The sequence below is a fragment of the Sebastes fasciatus genome, chromosome 13, assembly GCF_043250625.1.
Source record: "Sebastes fasciatus isolate fSebFas1 chromosome 13, fSebFas1.pri, whole genome shotgun sequence".
Classification (NCBI taxonomy): domain Eukaryota; kingdom Metazoa; phylum Chordata; class Actinopteri; order Perciformes; family Sebastidae; genus Sebastes; species Sebastes fasciatus.
Window position 1 is genome coordinate 15,983,443 of NC_133807.1, and position 16,475 is coordinate 15,999,917.

General features: G+C 40.4%; 1 protein-coding gene across 1 annotated transcript in view; it reads left to right on the top strand.

Annotated features, from left to right (window-relative positions):
• The first annotated feature begins 5,948 nt into the window (after positions 1 to 5,948).
• radil2a (Ras association and DIL domains 2a) overlaps positions 5,949 to 16,475 on the top strand; it is a 32,615-nt gene continuing 22,088 nt past the window's right edge. Inside the window, exons 1-5 of the mRNA XM_074655808.1 lie at positions 5,949 to 6,480; positions 7,593 to 7,925; positions 8,555 to 8,790; positions 11,215 to 11,543; positions 14,780 to 15,475. Of these exons, the coding sequence (XP_074511909.1) occupies positions 6,353 to 6,480; positions 7,593 to 7,925; positions 8,555 to 8,790; positions 11,215 to 11,543; positions 14,780 to 15,475 (1,722 nt within the window). The 5' untranslated portion in view covers positions 5,949 to 6,352. The remainder of the gene's footprint in view (positions 6,481 to 7,592; positions 7,926 to 8,554; positions 8,791 to 11,214; positions 11,544 to 14,779; positions 15,476 to 16,475) is intronic.

A 16,475-nucleotide genomic window follows, 5' to 3' on the forward strand; every position in this document is an offset into this window, starting at 1 on the left:
TTTTGATCCCATAAACACACCAGCATACCTTTATGTCCTGATGTAAAATATGTGGTGTATTTCTGTGCTGTTGTTAAACTTAATCAAATGACACTATACATTGTCTCGTCATTGCATGCATGTCCCTTTTTTCCTCATTATGTTTTTCTCCATTTTTTTTTCCAATAAGCAAGATCTATTCTCTCCTAAAAAGGCTGTAACATGAGTGAACATCCTCACACAGAGAAAACAGATTCTAACATGTCTGATAGATGACCAGCACAGTTAAATAACTGACTGACTGACTGACTGGATGGATGGATGGATGGATAGTGAAGTGCAGTCAGTGTCAGAGCCAGACAGCAGAAACAGGGCGTTTGCAGAAAAGTGAAAATATACATCTCTGACCTGAATCTTCGCCGTTTCCAAACCGCTCGCTGTGCAGCTGCAGGTGGAGCTCAGTAACATCCGCCTCTCAGTCTGTTACTCAATACCACAACAAAACTACACAGGCTCAGAGTGTGTGCGTGTGAGAGTATATTTGTAAAGAAGTACTGCAAGTGTGTTAGTGGTAGCATATCATGCACACCATGCTATGACATCTATGTGAAAGAAAATACTCAAACTCGGAGCACCTTGGTGGCCAATACTTTTGAACTTAAATAAGAGTTTGAATGCATGACTAGTAACAGAGTATTTCTACACTGTGATATTGCTAATTTTACTTAAGTAAAAGATCTGAATATGCAACACAATCTCACGGCAGATTGTGAAATAGTCACAAAAATTGAATTGAAAAATTTAAACTGCTGTGCGACTTTTAACCTTTACCACAGTCTGTCACCTACCTGCCGTAATAATTTTTTAACCATGACCACAACCTTTCTAGCCTTTTTGCGTCATATGGGTTGTTTTGCAAGGTACTGACAAATTACTTATTTTGGTTTGTAGGCATAGAAACTTGTTGGAGACAGAGTTTTGGGACTAGGGGTACCAAAAACAGCTGTACAGTCTTCCTCATGAGCAAAAATGCAACCATGACCAGACTAGTAACTCTATGTTGAAACTAGATGAAGGAAATTGCCAAACTAGATATTGCAGAGGCATTGTAGATATTGTACAATGACTCACACAAGTTAGTACATCACTATGCTGACAGAAATGTTGTACTGTAAATTGTTAGATGATTATTTGAAGTCTGTTTCTCCAACTGTGAATTTAACATAATAAAAACTATGCATTATTAACATAGAATGCACTACTTCATATTTTGGCAATTAAACATCATGTAACAACTGAAAGCATTTCTGTGGGTGTGCAGGTACTAGTAGGCTACAGATATATTTTTTTAAGCCAAACTGAAGATGTTATGTGCAATCATCTGTTTTTGATAAATAATGACAGCTGAAAATAAAAGAATGGCATAGATGCAAATGATAAAATGACCTCATACATAATATTGTGTGTGCATTGCATGTTGATGATTGGACAAGATGAGTTTCAGGGAGAGCAGATCATTGGCTCCCTCTAGTGCAGACATGCAGCATTGACTTTGTTTAGATATTCAGTCAGGAATGGAGGGAATTACCACTCTTCAGTATTGTAGTATACACATTTTTATGTATTTTATCATGCTTCACAGTATTATATATTTGGGATATCATACCGAAAGGAAGCTATTCCCCTAACAGAGAATAACAAGTACCAATTTCATTTAATTCACATTTTCACATGAAATTCACTGTCAAAAATGTATTAGTAGTGGTGTCTAAAAATTAAACGCATTTTCCTCGTTATAATAAAATGTATCTAAGATAAGCATTTTATCAGAAAAATAGTTCAGAACTAGTTGGGTTCCCGTCTCTGTCTGCCTCACATGCAAAGGCAGCCGTCTGGCCGTCAACATGCACCTGGTTCCAGAAGCAGTCCTCGTCCTCCTCGTCCAAACTTTCAGGACTCCTCTGGTTTTTTATAGGTGTCCTCTTCGTTCACACGAGGAACATCTAAAAGAGGGCTGATCCACCTTCTTCATCAACATAGATTTAGTACAAGATAATCAATGTTATTCACTTCACCTGTCAGTGGTCCTGATGTTATGGCTGATCAGTGTATATAGGGTTAACCTTTATCCCTAACCCCTAACATTAACCCTGTAACCCATATATACAAATGACTCATTGATGGGGGCCTTTTGTGTGAAAAAGTGACGCCCATTGAAACCCAGTGTTGCGGTATTGCAACATTGAAAAAAGTCACTCCAAATCATTTATTATACTTATAAAATTGTTACATTTTTTCCTCACTAAACATCTTTTAGATTGAAGGAAAAAAATACTACAGGTTAAATTATTACTTGGAAAATTGTTGAAATTAGCCCAAAAGAGAGAGCTGGGTGGTCAGTGCGAGACAGCCGTGATGTAATACATAAATCATTGGCTAAGTACTATAAATTAAAGTACACAAAGTATACTTTTATAAACTAAAAAGTGGGCTACAAGTATATTCAAGTATACTTGCAGTATAACAACTATTAAACTAGTTTACTGAGAGTACTTTAAAGTGTACTTTCATAAACTAAAAAGTGGGCTACAAGTATATTACTATTAAACTATTAAACAGTATACATATTCATTTGTAGTATAGTTCATAGTATAGTTGCAGTGCAAAATACAACTCAGATGTAAACTAGTTGTGTACTCAAAATGTACTATTCTTACACTTAAACTATTCTTAAAAGTATACTTTTATAAACTATAAAGTGGGCCAGTTTAGTCCCAATAAGTATTGAAGTAGTACACTAACAAGTATACTAATAGTACATTGATATTAGTATACTGACTGGGCTGGAATATGCTCTTCTCACAGCAGCCATTTTGACGGGTCATGGCAGGGTAAACACGGATGTAATTGATAAAATAAATTACGTTCTATTTAGTGTGTCACAGTCATCCCACCTAAATGGAACAGGGTTATAATTAATGTTATTAATTACACATGTGTTCATCCTGCAATGACATGTCAAAATAGCTCCTGTGAAAAGGGCCTATATACTTCCTCCAGCACTGCCGCACCCTTAACCCTTAACCCTGTACCTGTGTCTGCCTGTAAGCTTATGTACCTTCAATTGATCAATAACTGAACTCTCACCGACTGCCTGGAATATCTGCATTTGATTGACACTATAATTTTGTGAGAAAATCTTCTAAATAAATAAATTATACAAAATTCTGCAACATAATCAGTGACAACAGCCGTTAGATAAATATTCTGGAGCAAAAAGTACAATATTTCCTTTTGAAATAATAGAATAAATATATCAATTAATATTAAACACTTTGTTATGATGGTGCAATGCATCTTTTACAAATTTGGTTTTGTTTGGTATGATAAACATCAGTACAGTGTTGTTTATTTAGTACATTATAATATGATAACTGTCATTAAAACTGTTAGCAGGTCACATCTAGTGTTAGTGTGCATGTAAGTGTATGTTCTACTAAAGTAATGAGGTGCTGCAGCTGTGTGACTGTTCAACCATCCTGTCACTAGATGGAACTCTTGATGCACAAATGAACCTCAACTGGAGGACTGAAGCTTCAGGGTTTATTGTCTATTACAGGATTGTACAGTTGTATGAGGTTGTTTATACATGAACAGTGTGATATATTAAACAATAATGTGTATCAACATATAGGATATATACAAGCAAAATAATACCTCTTTGGTGGAATTAACAGTCAAATATCCAATTTTCCTATTCTAGAAGTATAATGCAAATGAATACAAAACACCATGCACTTCCACCTTGGAAAAGAGATGTTAATCTCAATGAGACTGCCTGATTAAATAAAGATTAAATCAAATACAAAATAAATAAAGCCATCCTGTTTGTTATATTTCTAAAATGTGTGAAGCAGCCAGTTGGAGCTGTTTAAAGGACAATTTAAGTGTAAAAAAACGTTAACGTTGCGCAACAGGAGAAAACACCATTTTTCTTTTTGGTGCAGAATTAACATTATAGCTTCATGTTTCTGCTGCATACTAACACACAACTGCTAATACTACTTCTACCCAACTACTATTACTGCATCTGTACTACTTTTTCTTGATTTGTTTTCCTGTTTTGTTTTGTTTCGGTCTGTGTGCATCCAGTGATCACCAGGATTTATTATAGGAATTTTGGTTAACACACAACTAATCCTCACCTAAGCCTTCTCACTCATCCTCCAGTACAGGCCAAGATGACAGGAGCTGACAATGTGATATGCAGCGTCAGGTGTTAACCCTGCATGGTATATCTAAACATGAAAACATTATAATTTTGTAAAAAAAAACCAAAAAAAAACATAAATAAAAAAATTAAAGCAACATTGTTTTATATTACCTAACAATGTGTTGACTCATCGTGAGTCTGTAAAAAGCCACTGTCCACTACCTGCAAACAGCAGACAGACACAGTTGGAGACTAGCTGGTGAACATAGTGGAGCATTTAGCAGCTAAAGAGACAGATTTTTCCCTCAGGAGTTGGTGGAGACCAAAAACAGAGCTAAAAGAGAGAACATTGGACTTGCATTCATCAGGTGACACAAACACAAAGACTCCTAATGAATCATCATGTTGCTCCGTAACTGCTGGATTTGTACTGTTTGCTAACAAGTTCACCATATTAACTTGATCATGTCAACAACTGCCCCAAAGTGGCCAAAAAATTTCATGTTTAAGTGAAATTCCAATATAAAATTTGCAAAATAATCTTGTGTAGTACGACACAGAAGTATTCAGCAATACCACAGAGTAGAAATATACAGTATATATAAAAAATATGTCCAGCATTCAAAATGTTACTTGAGTAAAGTATTAGCATCAAAATATAATTAAAGGGAATGTTTGTAACTTCTTACACGTCTAAATCTACCGGGTTGGTGTCCCATGCGCGTTCGCATGTGGCTACGCTGTTCAGACAAGACTGCAACACAAACTACACGGAAGCATCAAAACCGCAAAGTTCTATCTAGTGAAGCCCGTCTTGCAAAACAGTGTTGGCCGTGGTCGGAGGACGCGGGGGAGACCGTAGCATTGGTCTCCAGGGCCAAAGTCTCTGCTGTACTCTGCTCCTCTGCCTGCCTGCCTTCACTCACGCACCGCGCTCGTTCTCGCTCCACCTCACGTGCATGCACGCACACTACACACTGCAGGAGAGTTAGTTTAGCTCTGAGAATATCTAGTAAATGTACAGTGGACGTTTGTGCAGAAATAAATGCTGCAGCTCCTTCAGGCCAACAGAGGTTTCCCGTGTCTTGTGAAGTGACGGGGCTCCGCTGCAAGTTACTTTATCGTCTACGACCGGGTGCCGGTGTCTCCCTCCGGCCGCAGTTGGGAGGCTGCAGCATGGAAAGCCAACACTAGGATCAGCAGTGATACATGAAGAGACCTTCGTCTGTTCAACTAACATTACTGCCAAGCAGGTGAAATATAGAGTGATATTGTGGTTTTAGCTGACGTGTGTCGCCTCACTGTTTTGAGCGATGTTCGTTCATGTCTATTAGAGCGAGCACAAGCGCGAGCCAGACGCTGACTTTCATTGACTTAACGCCCACAGGTGTCGCTGTTAACAAGCCTTTCTGATTCTTACAAACAGTCGCTTTAACCATTATGTGTCATTTTGTTACATAATACAATTCATAGAAGTTGATTTTTTTTTTTTTGGGAGAGTCAAAAGTGACCATAGTTGCAGAAACACCCTTAAACTTTATATTATTTTCATATTTCACCTAATTTCATATTTTATTGAGGAAACTTATAGGACTCTACAAGGACTTCGGTCAGTCCCTAATGGTCAGCCCTGGTCCCCTTGTCTGTGCATGGGTGAGAATGCGTGTGTGACTTGTCCCGCCTCCCGCTAGGGTGACGTGTAGGTGACGTCACCAGCAGTAGCTCGGTCCTCCAGCAGCAGCAGCTCCTGTCTCTTCAGTCAGTCAGTAACGGTCCAGGCTGCCGGGCGGTCAGTCAACGGACAGTTAACGGATCTCACGGTTTACTACGGACCGCGGGGCTGTTTCTCGAGCTGCTTCCAGTCGGTACCGGACACACGCTGCGGGAAATGTCTCTACTTCTTCCTCTGCTGCTGAATATTCACTTCAGTTGGGATTTTATCTTCAAGAAAACAGTTTTTTTTGATGGAAGTTTGAACCAACTGGCGCTCTTTTGATGTCCTTCTACATGTGTGTTGTCTGATGGATACAGAGATACTGTTGGAGTATTTACACGGCTTTTTGTGATTTCTTTTGAGGAGAAGGAGAAGCATGCTGTGTTCTGCTCATCTCAACTGTTCCAGTAGTTCTGTTATTGTGTTTACGTGACTTTACAACAACAATGATTTCAGAGGAGAGAAGCAGTCACGTAAACAAACAAGCCCTGAACTTCCCAGTGGGTTTACTCATCCGCTCTCCTAAGAAGAGACTGGCCAAACTGGGAAGGAAACCCAGCAATGGATCTGTCCAGTAAGTCTTATTAATACTGAATATAATGTTATACAAACATTAATGGATCTGTCCAGTAAGTCTTATTAATACTGTATATTATAATGTTTATATAAACATTAATGGATCTGTCCAGTAAGTCTTAATACTGTATATAATGTTTATATAAACATTAAGAAATGGATTAAAGTGTTAATTAAGGTACATAATATGTCATAACCAATTTACTACTATTAGTGCTACTTTCTACTTATACTCCACTACATTTATCTGACAGCTTTAGTTACCTCAGTACAAAATACAAGTAAGTAAGTCTTAATACTGTATATAATGTTTATATAAACATTAACAAATGGACTAAAGTGTTAATTAAGGTACATCATTTGTCATAACTTCTCCCTTGAAGACATATTTTACATTATTACCACTGTGTAACTCCTCATGTAAGTGATGTAATGTAAAGTACTTCAAGTGCAATTTTGAGGTACTTTACCTGAATATTTCCATTACTTTCTACTTCTACTCCACTACATTTATCTGACAGCTTTAGTTACCTCAGTGCAAAATGCAATGGTGGAATGTAAGTACATTGACTCAATTACTGTACTTAAGTAAAATTTTGAGGTACTTGTACTTTACTTGAGTATTTCCATTTGATGCTACTTTATAATTCTGCAAACTCCATGTAATATAATATATATTATTCTGAAATAGGCCATTCTGCATAATTACTAGTTTTACTTTTGGTACCATAAGTATAATTTGATAACTTTTGAAAACTTTTCTATCTTTATCTTTACTGGTTTTATATCAATATGTCATTACAGTACTGGCAGCTTTTATAAACCACTTCCTTTTTGTTTTTTGGTGTGTCACATGTTGTTGAGATAAACCCAGTTCACTCAACAAGAAAACATTCACCACCTTTGACATAAATATTTACTGCTTAAATGAATATTTTGAGTAGTATAAAACCCATGTGAGATATATTACAATGTTATTTGGAAAGATTATTACATATGAATGAAAAAATACAGGGAAAAAGTAACTAATTTCTGTGGCTGATTACTCCGTTGTACATATTTAAGGCTTGCCACTTAACAGTGTTTGTTTTCCTCCCTGTTCCCTCTCAGATCCAATAACTCTGACACCACCGTCCGCTCCACAGAGAGCGTTGGTGTCCGGCAGCCGGCCAAGAGCAAAATCCGCCGCCACAACAACAGGCTTTCCACTGTTTTCAACCACAGCCCCAACAGTGGACGCCGCAGCCAGCAGGGGCTGGGCAGTGGGTGCCTGGCCGGTGACCCCCAGGCTGCAGACGACCCGGCAGAGCTGTCCAGTCAAATGTCTGTCCCTGGCATCCTGAAGATCTTTGGCAGCGACATCTGTCAGGGGACCAATTATAAGAGCGTGCTGGCCACCACACAGTCCAGTGCAAAGGAACTGGTGAAGGAGGCCTTGGAGAGGTGAGATATGTAGAGATTAGGGCTGGCAAACGATACAAATATTGAATCGAGATTAATTGCAAATTAATCATACATTTTGTATCTGTTCAAAATGTACCTTAAAGGGAGATTTGTCAAGTAGTTAATACTCTTATCAACATGGGAGTAAAGATTTTTGTTTCTGAGACTTATGGTTACATGCCAAAATGTAAACGTCATTGTCATTGTAGCGCCATCAACTGGTCAAATTGCACCACATTTGACTCTGAACTCCCTTGGGTCTTGAGCAATGCACCGGCAAGTGTGAAGTTGATCCGATGAGTGCTTCTGGAGATATGTGAATAACAAACAGACAGACAGAGATTCCTCGCTTTATAGTTAGATTCATCCTGAGGATAACATGAATGCTTGTACCAAATTTCATACCAATCAATTTAATAGTTGTTGAGATATTTCAGTCTGGACCAAAGTGGTGGAAGTACATTTTCTTCCCTAAAGCTGCTAGCATGGCTAAAAAAAATAAAATTACGACATCCAGGTTGTTATATCTACCGTTAAACTGGCCTAAAAACAGTTGGTTAACTCAGTTCCAGAGGGTTTAACATCCACCACATCCTCTTGTCTAAATAATGTCCACTTTTGTTGTTCAGGTACTCCCTGGAAAAAGAAGACGCCAACAACTACGTGCTCTGCGACGTGATCGGCCAGACGGGCGCAGACAACCAGTGGAAGAGGGAGTGTTTCCGGGTGGTGGGAGACAACGAGAAACCACTCATGCTACAGTCGCTTTGGAAACCCAAGGAAGGTTTCTCCAGGCGTTTTGAAATCCAGCTGAGAGCGAGTGTCGAAGAGCAAAGTTTAAAGGACAGAGACACCGTCACAGCAGGTATACACATCGGCTAAAGGCTGGCACACGCTAAAAGATTTTTCAAATCTTAGCAGATATTGAAAATGTGAGAGACCCCACACATAACGACATGTTATGATACATTTAACAGTTTTGTTCCTATAGTGTGTTGAGAGCAACGATTTGGCAAAAACAGCACATCACACACTAACAGATTCATTCATGAACAACAAGAGTCCCCACTAAATAAAACAGAAATCTCCCAAAACATCTGGGCTTTGCTGACGGTTGTTTGGAGGGAGGAATCGGGCCCACATTCAGCTTGATTCTCGTTTAGTGTGTACCCTCGCTTAACACCTTCATAGCTTATGTCCCTCGTCTTCTTCAGAGACCAAAGATTGAGCCTCCTTAAACATCTAACCAACTCAGCGACCCTAACATCCTTACGCCTGGGTAATCAATCACTCAGTCTCTGTTGTGGTGGCATGGGGAGCCTTTATCCTTGTCTCTTATTGCAGGCTAACAGCCTTCATTGTCCAGCTTATCACCAGCTAGAACAGGGGAGATGGTCGACATGTGAGAGAGGTCAGGAGGAAACAAAAGCTGCCGTGAGGGATAGAGGAGGTCAGCGCGGCCCCACTCTTATCTTTGTTTTATTGCGAGGGCCCATCAGGGCCCTGTTAAACATCGAGGCAGCTCTTCCCACTGGGCCTGGAGACACCAGAAACGAACCACTCACTGGTCTGTTATTCTTCCTATCAGAGCTCACTTCCTTTTCACTTGGGACTGAACAGACCTGTTTACCTCTCTCTGTGTTAGACCAATATTTGGGCTTTTTAATCAGTATTGTTCTTGGTACTGTTTTGCTTTGTTAAATTACTTTTTTTGTGAGTTAATTCTGCATTTAAACTAGGGTTAGAGGGATTCTTGGCTTAAATTGAGGTTCATTTCTGTGCTGATAACACCGGGTATAAACACAGATGGTCCAGGACTTGCTGGTGCAACGCGATTGGTTGATGCCTTAATTCGCGGTGCGAAAGCTCTGAAAATCGACTCTGTTCAGAAAAAAAAGGACGCCGCTTTTTTGCTACGTTATTGTCACGTTCTGCGTGAAAGTATTCATGACAAAAACAACAATTTGAAAAAATATATTGAAATTGAAAAAAGTAAATATTTCCCTTAACTGTTCCTTTAAATGAATTTCATTAGTCTGGATTTTCACGTGTGAGTTTTAGTGTCCTATAATGGTCTTAATGCTGTTTGAAAGGATTTCCCACCATCAGAAGAATAAAATTCAAGGGCAAACATTGACAACCTACATTTTATGTCATAAATATCAATATTGGTGAATATGAGTCCAACCGTAGTTCTCTCCCTGCCCTTTACCTCCGTGAGTGTTTTAGGCTCTGAGCCCAGTCTGTCACATTGGTGCTGAACAATGTGGAAAACACCCACTTCCACAGCTGATAAGAGCGGCGGGCTGCCGGGTGTGAAGCCGGGGCTCGGTGGACATTCCTCGCTGCTTAATGGCTCCAAACGAGCTGAATAGTGTTTGTGTTACGTCAGGCCGACAGAGTGGCTGCTGGTACATCAGATAGGAGGAGGTGGTCACATCTCACTTTCCCCGCACATTTCCCCTCTTTCCTTCTGGTTCTGTTTCATTTGAACTGGTGCCAGTGGAGAGAAACGTGGTGTTGGAGTTTGATTGGCCAGAGTGATTTCAGGGGGATTTTGGTCATTGTTAGTGCTTTGCTTACTGTATGTGTTAAGCTAAATAGGTTATACTTTGGCTAATTGGGACTGAAAATGACCTACAGTAGGCATTGCTTTAGATGATGATACATGGTCCTTAGCTTATATCTTATCTTAATTTTTCATCTTACTCCAGTAAGATAATTCTCCAAACTGTCCTAGATGCAAAAGCAAAGAAGGAATATTTGTACATCTTTTTTGGCAATGTGTCATTTTTGGAAAGCTATTCATGTTTTCAATCAATGTTCATGCCTGATCTTTTTAGTAACAGAAAATACAAGATACTACTAATTTTGATTAATAATTACTACTACTATATCAATTATCACAATTTTTACCATTAGAAAATCACCATCAATCAACCATTTACTCTAAATGCAAAATTTAAAGTTATATTTTGATCTAAATGTGTGAGGCTGAATTGTTTGATTCGGTTCTAGGGTACATTGTTTTATGTTTTTTCTTTGATTTTGTTTCTCTTGACGTGAAGGATGAGGTGTGACCTAATAGAAAAACATAATCTGGCCAGTAATTAAAGTGGGAATCCACAGAAATCTTTTTTATTGTATATTTTGTCTACATCTTTGACTATGAGTGGTCTTTCCTGTCTATTTATGACTCTGTTTTGCACAGTATTATCTTGAACATGCAACAGTGTGTTTCTCATATTGTAAATCGGAACATGTTCATCCGTACATCTTGTCGATCCAGGCATCAACGCTCAGGCTCGTAAGCTGCAGAAGAGCCGCTCCAGAGTGACCTCGTTGTTTGTGGACGGCAGCGCGGAGGATGTGGATGGACTCGGGATCTGGAGGAGTCTGAGTGAGATGGATCTGTCTGCGATGGGGAAGGAGGCCAGCCGGGCCCAGCAGAGCTCGCTCAGAGAGGATCCAGAGGCCGAGGCCGACAAGGAGGTCCTGCGGCTCGGCATGGAGAAGGAGGAGACGGAGAGCAGCGACGACAACACCACACAGTACTCCATTCATCCACCCTTCGACTTCCCCTACTTCCTCCTGCTGCAGGGCTACAGCCACAGACAGGTGAGCGACAGAGGGAGGGAAGTGGTGCCGATTATTTACTAGCCAATGTGATAATTAAACATTTTAACATTGATGTATCATTTTCAAATTCAAAAGTGCTGCTAGTGTTGCACGGTATACAGATACTCGAAGGGTATCGCGATACCCTACCCTGGTAAAATGGAAACTTTTCCTCCCCTAGTGTTTCCTAGTGGTATTATTGTTTCCGCCGCTGTTGCAAAGACAACCGGAACGCTTTCTGTTTTCCTCAGAGCCTACTACTACCAACAACAGAGGACACACTGCATTTTGTTTTCCACAGTTACTCCGGTTGGGGATAAATACTGATAGCTAAACTGTAGGGCTGACACAATTAACACGTTAACGCAAATCCGTTTTAACGTCACTAATTTCTTTAACGCATTAACACACTTGATCTTTCGGAGGTTGTAACGGGCTCAGTTTTAAAGCTAGAGTGAAGATACTGGCATCATGAAACTAGAAAAAAAACTAAAGAATCCATTGGTACCAACCATGTCTTACTATGTTGTTGTGAAGGAGGCTAAATTAACGCTCCAAACTTGCGCCAAATTTTGGCGAGGAAAAACTGGCATGGCCATTTTCAAAGGGGTCCCTTGACATTGACTTGAAATGGGTCCTATCGGTACCCACGAGTCTCCCCTTTGCAGACATGCCCACTTTATGATAATCACATGCAGTTTGGGTCAAGTCATAGTCAAGTCAGCACACTGACACACTGACAGCTGTTGTTGCCCGTTGGGCTTGAGTTTGCCATGTTATGATTTGAGCATATTGTTTATGCTAAATGCAGTACCTGTGAGGGCTTCTGTACAATATTTGTCATTGTTTTGTGTTGTTAATTGATTTCCAATAATAAATATATACATATATTTGCATAAAGCAGCATATTTGTCCTCTCCCACGTTGATACGAGTATTAAATACTTGACAAATCTCCCTTTAAGGTACATTTTGAACAGATAAAAAATGTTGCGATTAATTTGCGATTAATCACGGTTAATTAACTATGGACAATCATGCGAATAAACGCGATTACATATTTTCATATTCAATTGACAGCCCTAGTTTAAATAGTCTTTGTTGGTATTGGTGTTACTGAAAATGATTGAGATATCACTTTAATCAAAATAATATCCATAATATCCATTACACAGGAGAAATGTGTTGACAGATACTAATGAGTGAGTTGAAGAAGTACTGTCACTGTCTACTAAGTACAGCCCTAACAATTAATGTAATAATAAAGTTTGATATCATGATACACAGCAGGTTTAAATGAACGGTTCCTCTGATCTATCTATAGATTAAATCGTTGTTGTGTAATGGTGTGGTGTAATAAGGTCATTGAAGGCATCACAAGGTCCCTGAGAGCCTTCTGGCAATGTGTTGGCAGGCGGAGGACAAACACAAGCTTAGAAGAGACAACAGGGTGTAAACAGGTACATGAGAGTGTTGGATTGAACGTCTTACGTTAAGAACCACAAGGAGAAAATCCCAGAGTCACAGAGTCATGTGGAGGCCAGAGAGGAAGGAAACACGGTGGATTTGGCTCATGAAGTGGACTACAGAGGTGTGGTGTTTTGTTGGCTCAGAGGGAAACAGAAGTGACCTTCACACAGACAGGACGAGCTGTCTGTCATCATGTCCTAATGAAAGGACATTCAGTCAGAAGGAAACCTGCTCGGGACGTTCAAAACCAGGAGATAAGCTCATTAAAGACACTGTAGAGGAGGATAAACTACACTTTATACTACTCTGAGAGTATATAAACAAACTCAGAGGGAGTGTGTGCTGCAATCTACACACCATTATACAGATCATCTCCAACGCACGTCCCTGTTTGAATCATTTTTTCCAAGTAAACCACAGAGTCATGCTGTTGGTTGTTTCCAGGAACATGAAGCTCTTTTGTCACTATGTTGTTTATCCCTGCTGGTGGAGATGTGCTGACTGTGCAGGATGCTGGTATTGGTAGCACCACAGCAGGACTAATCTTACTCTGCAACAATAGGTCAACCCACAGCAAAGGAGCGAGGGGGTTCTGTGGTCTATCAGTGGTCAGATAACAGGAACTGAGAGCTTTTAAGGAGCGTAGATTTAGAGACATTTAAAGATTGTTATTGAGACTGTGTCTTCACAACCAGTGTTCATTTAGTTAACGAGAACTGTGACTAAATATTTTCGTCAACGACCTTTATTTCCATGAAACATCCATGACTCGATGACGAGACGATGACGAGACGGCACCGCAACTCTCCTTATTTTCGTTGACACGCAGAGGAGATGAAATACTATAGGCTGTTTTTTTCCAATACATGAAATACATACATGAGCGGGGCAGAATATTAGAAACTGAATATAATGCACTATACTATGACCTCAATGCTAAAACATATAATTATAACAAAAAACAAACATTATATGCATCATAAATGCAGACAGTTAGTAGTTAGTTGTATAGAATTGCATTACATTGTGCAGGTGTATCTAATAAAGTGGACACTAAGTGTGTAAACTGGACTTAATGTCTGTTTTCAAACTTTTCCAACCTTCTCCTGTATGTAGGAGATAACTCCCGATGTAGCAGCTCTACCCTCCACACTGCTCGCCACAGGCCCTTTACCAGCACAGACGATACTGTATCATCTCACGAGTAATAGTCTTAATGTGGTGACCCCGAGGTCACGGACATCACCAACGTCTCACCCATAAGCCCTTCTTTTCCTGTCTCACCTCACGCTGCCAGTGCAGCCTAATCACGCTGCTGTTGACACGCACACTGCTGGTTCATTTCCAAAATGTTACACAAGAAAATCAAATCCCGCCCTACACGTTGACTGTCACTGGGAAACAGGTGTAGAATCACGAGTGTGGGATTAAATAAAGAGCTGAAACGTGAACAGAAAATAAACCAGCAACGAGTGATTCATTTGCGATTAATCGCGATTAACTATAGACAATCATGCGATTAATCACAATTAAATATTTTAATCGATTGATAGCCCTAACAATAACACAAACAAACTAACCGATCAAGGCAGCGGTAGACCAAGGTAAAGTAAAAAATTGTATTTTTATCAATGGAGCCTGGTAGCTTTGAAGAGAGTATAAATAACATCAAATAACATTAATGGAGAATATAAATGGGAGATTAAACAATACCAAAAGTCATTGTTAGTTGCAGCCCCAAATTAAACAGAACCCTTTATTTTGCAGGATTTTGTCATCTACCTGATGAGTGGGACCACCACCATCTTTGGCTGCTGCAGGGAGCACTGTAACGGAGAAGACGAGGAGAGGTTAAAGGTCGACATCCTTCTCTTTGCCCCTGATGTGTTGCCTCAACACTGCTGCGTAAGACGCCTGGACTCTAACATCCAGACCTCCACAGGGGAGCACAGAAAGACTTTGACAATGCTGAAGCCCCTCCACGGTGCCCCCGTCACCAGAAATGGTTTCCTCCTTAAAGAGGAGGTGGAACTGAACCCAGGGGACTTGGTGGGCTTGGGGAAACACTACCTGTTCATGTTTAAGGATCCTACCAGCACATCAGGATCCCTCCAGACCCCTCCGTGGATGACCACACTCTGCCCGAACTCTGACACCAAGACATCATCCTCTTGTTTGTCATGTGGCTCCTCTATCGCCATCAAAAGGTTCCAGAGGAAGCCTTTACCGCCTCGTTGGAGGGACCTGGAGGGCACAGAGGCTTTGGTGATCTATGAGCTGGAGCAGGAGGAACGAGTCCTGCAGGAGGTTTTGGATATGTTGGACCCCAGTGGGAATGAACCCAAGCTGACACCTGCTTTCCTTCTGAGCCTGTGCATCCAGCACTCAGCCTCCACGTTCGAGCTGACACACTTCAGACAGCTGCTGCTCCGGATAGCCGGCCAGATCCAGCTCGTTATGTGGGTAAGGATGAAACCCTGACTTCAGATCATTTACCTTTTGTGTCAGAGAATCACAAATTAACTAATGCTGTATCTAAAATCATTCACTCATTCACTACTCCCTACTCACTATCCAAGGAGTTCTATAGAGGACTATATAATGAGCTCACTCTTAAAGACTGGCACAATTAAAACGTGCCAAACCAACACCTGCTGGTAGACAGTCCATAATAAATACATTTAAGATCCCCTTGGTAAGCAGTGATGCAACGTATACGTCTAGGGCTTTTATTGTGAACGGTAAAAATTAACATTCGTCGTGAATGTGGGGGCGATAACGTATTTTCCCAGATTTTCGGGAACGAGAAAGAAATTATTTTTGGGACGGTTGCAGGACGGAAGGTAGACCTAGCCCCTGAGCTTTGGCAGTAATCAACACCGGAGACAAGTGGAGCGCTTTTCAGTTAGTAGTAGGCAGCACGGATTTGTGTCTTTAAAAAGCACCACAATCTTCATGACGAGTCCACGAGTGCTGTTTTACGCCTTGTGTGGACGGTGCACACACGCCTCAGTCTGTACTCAGACGTACCTCAAAGTCACGTTTGCGGGCCCAGTGGTGTTTTTAGGCCTTTGTCTCCCTGCATTATGCACCTCTCTGGCAGTGCCCAGCTGCAAGCCTGTGATTAATGCAGCCTGCGGCGGCTGCCTCTCAGCCCAAGCCCTCCGTGGGTTGCACTCTGACACAAGCAATGGCGACGAGGGCTCTGGCTCGTCTCCATGACATAACTCCGGAAGGACTACACACATTTGTCTGTTCTTGGCTGAGATGGACAGCATTGCGCAGCAACACGTCTTTCGGTTTAATTAAAGACATTACATTCAATTTTAACGATTCTGTTATTCTACAGTGTTGTTTGTATTTTCTAAAAGGTTTGGTGTGTTTCATGTATGTTTGTAATCCAGAGGGCTTGAAAAAACAAATCAAATACAGTATGCGAATATGAAAATTTAAAACAAAATAC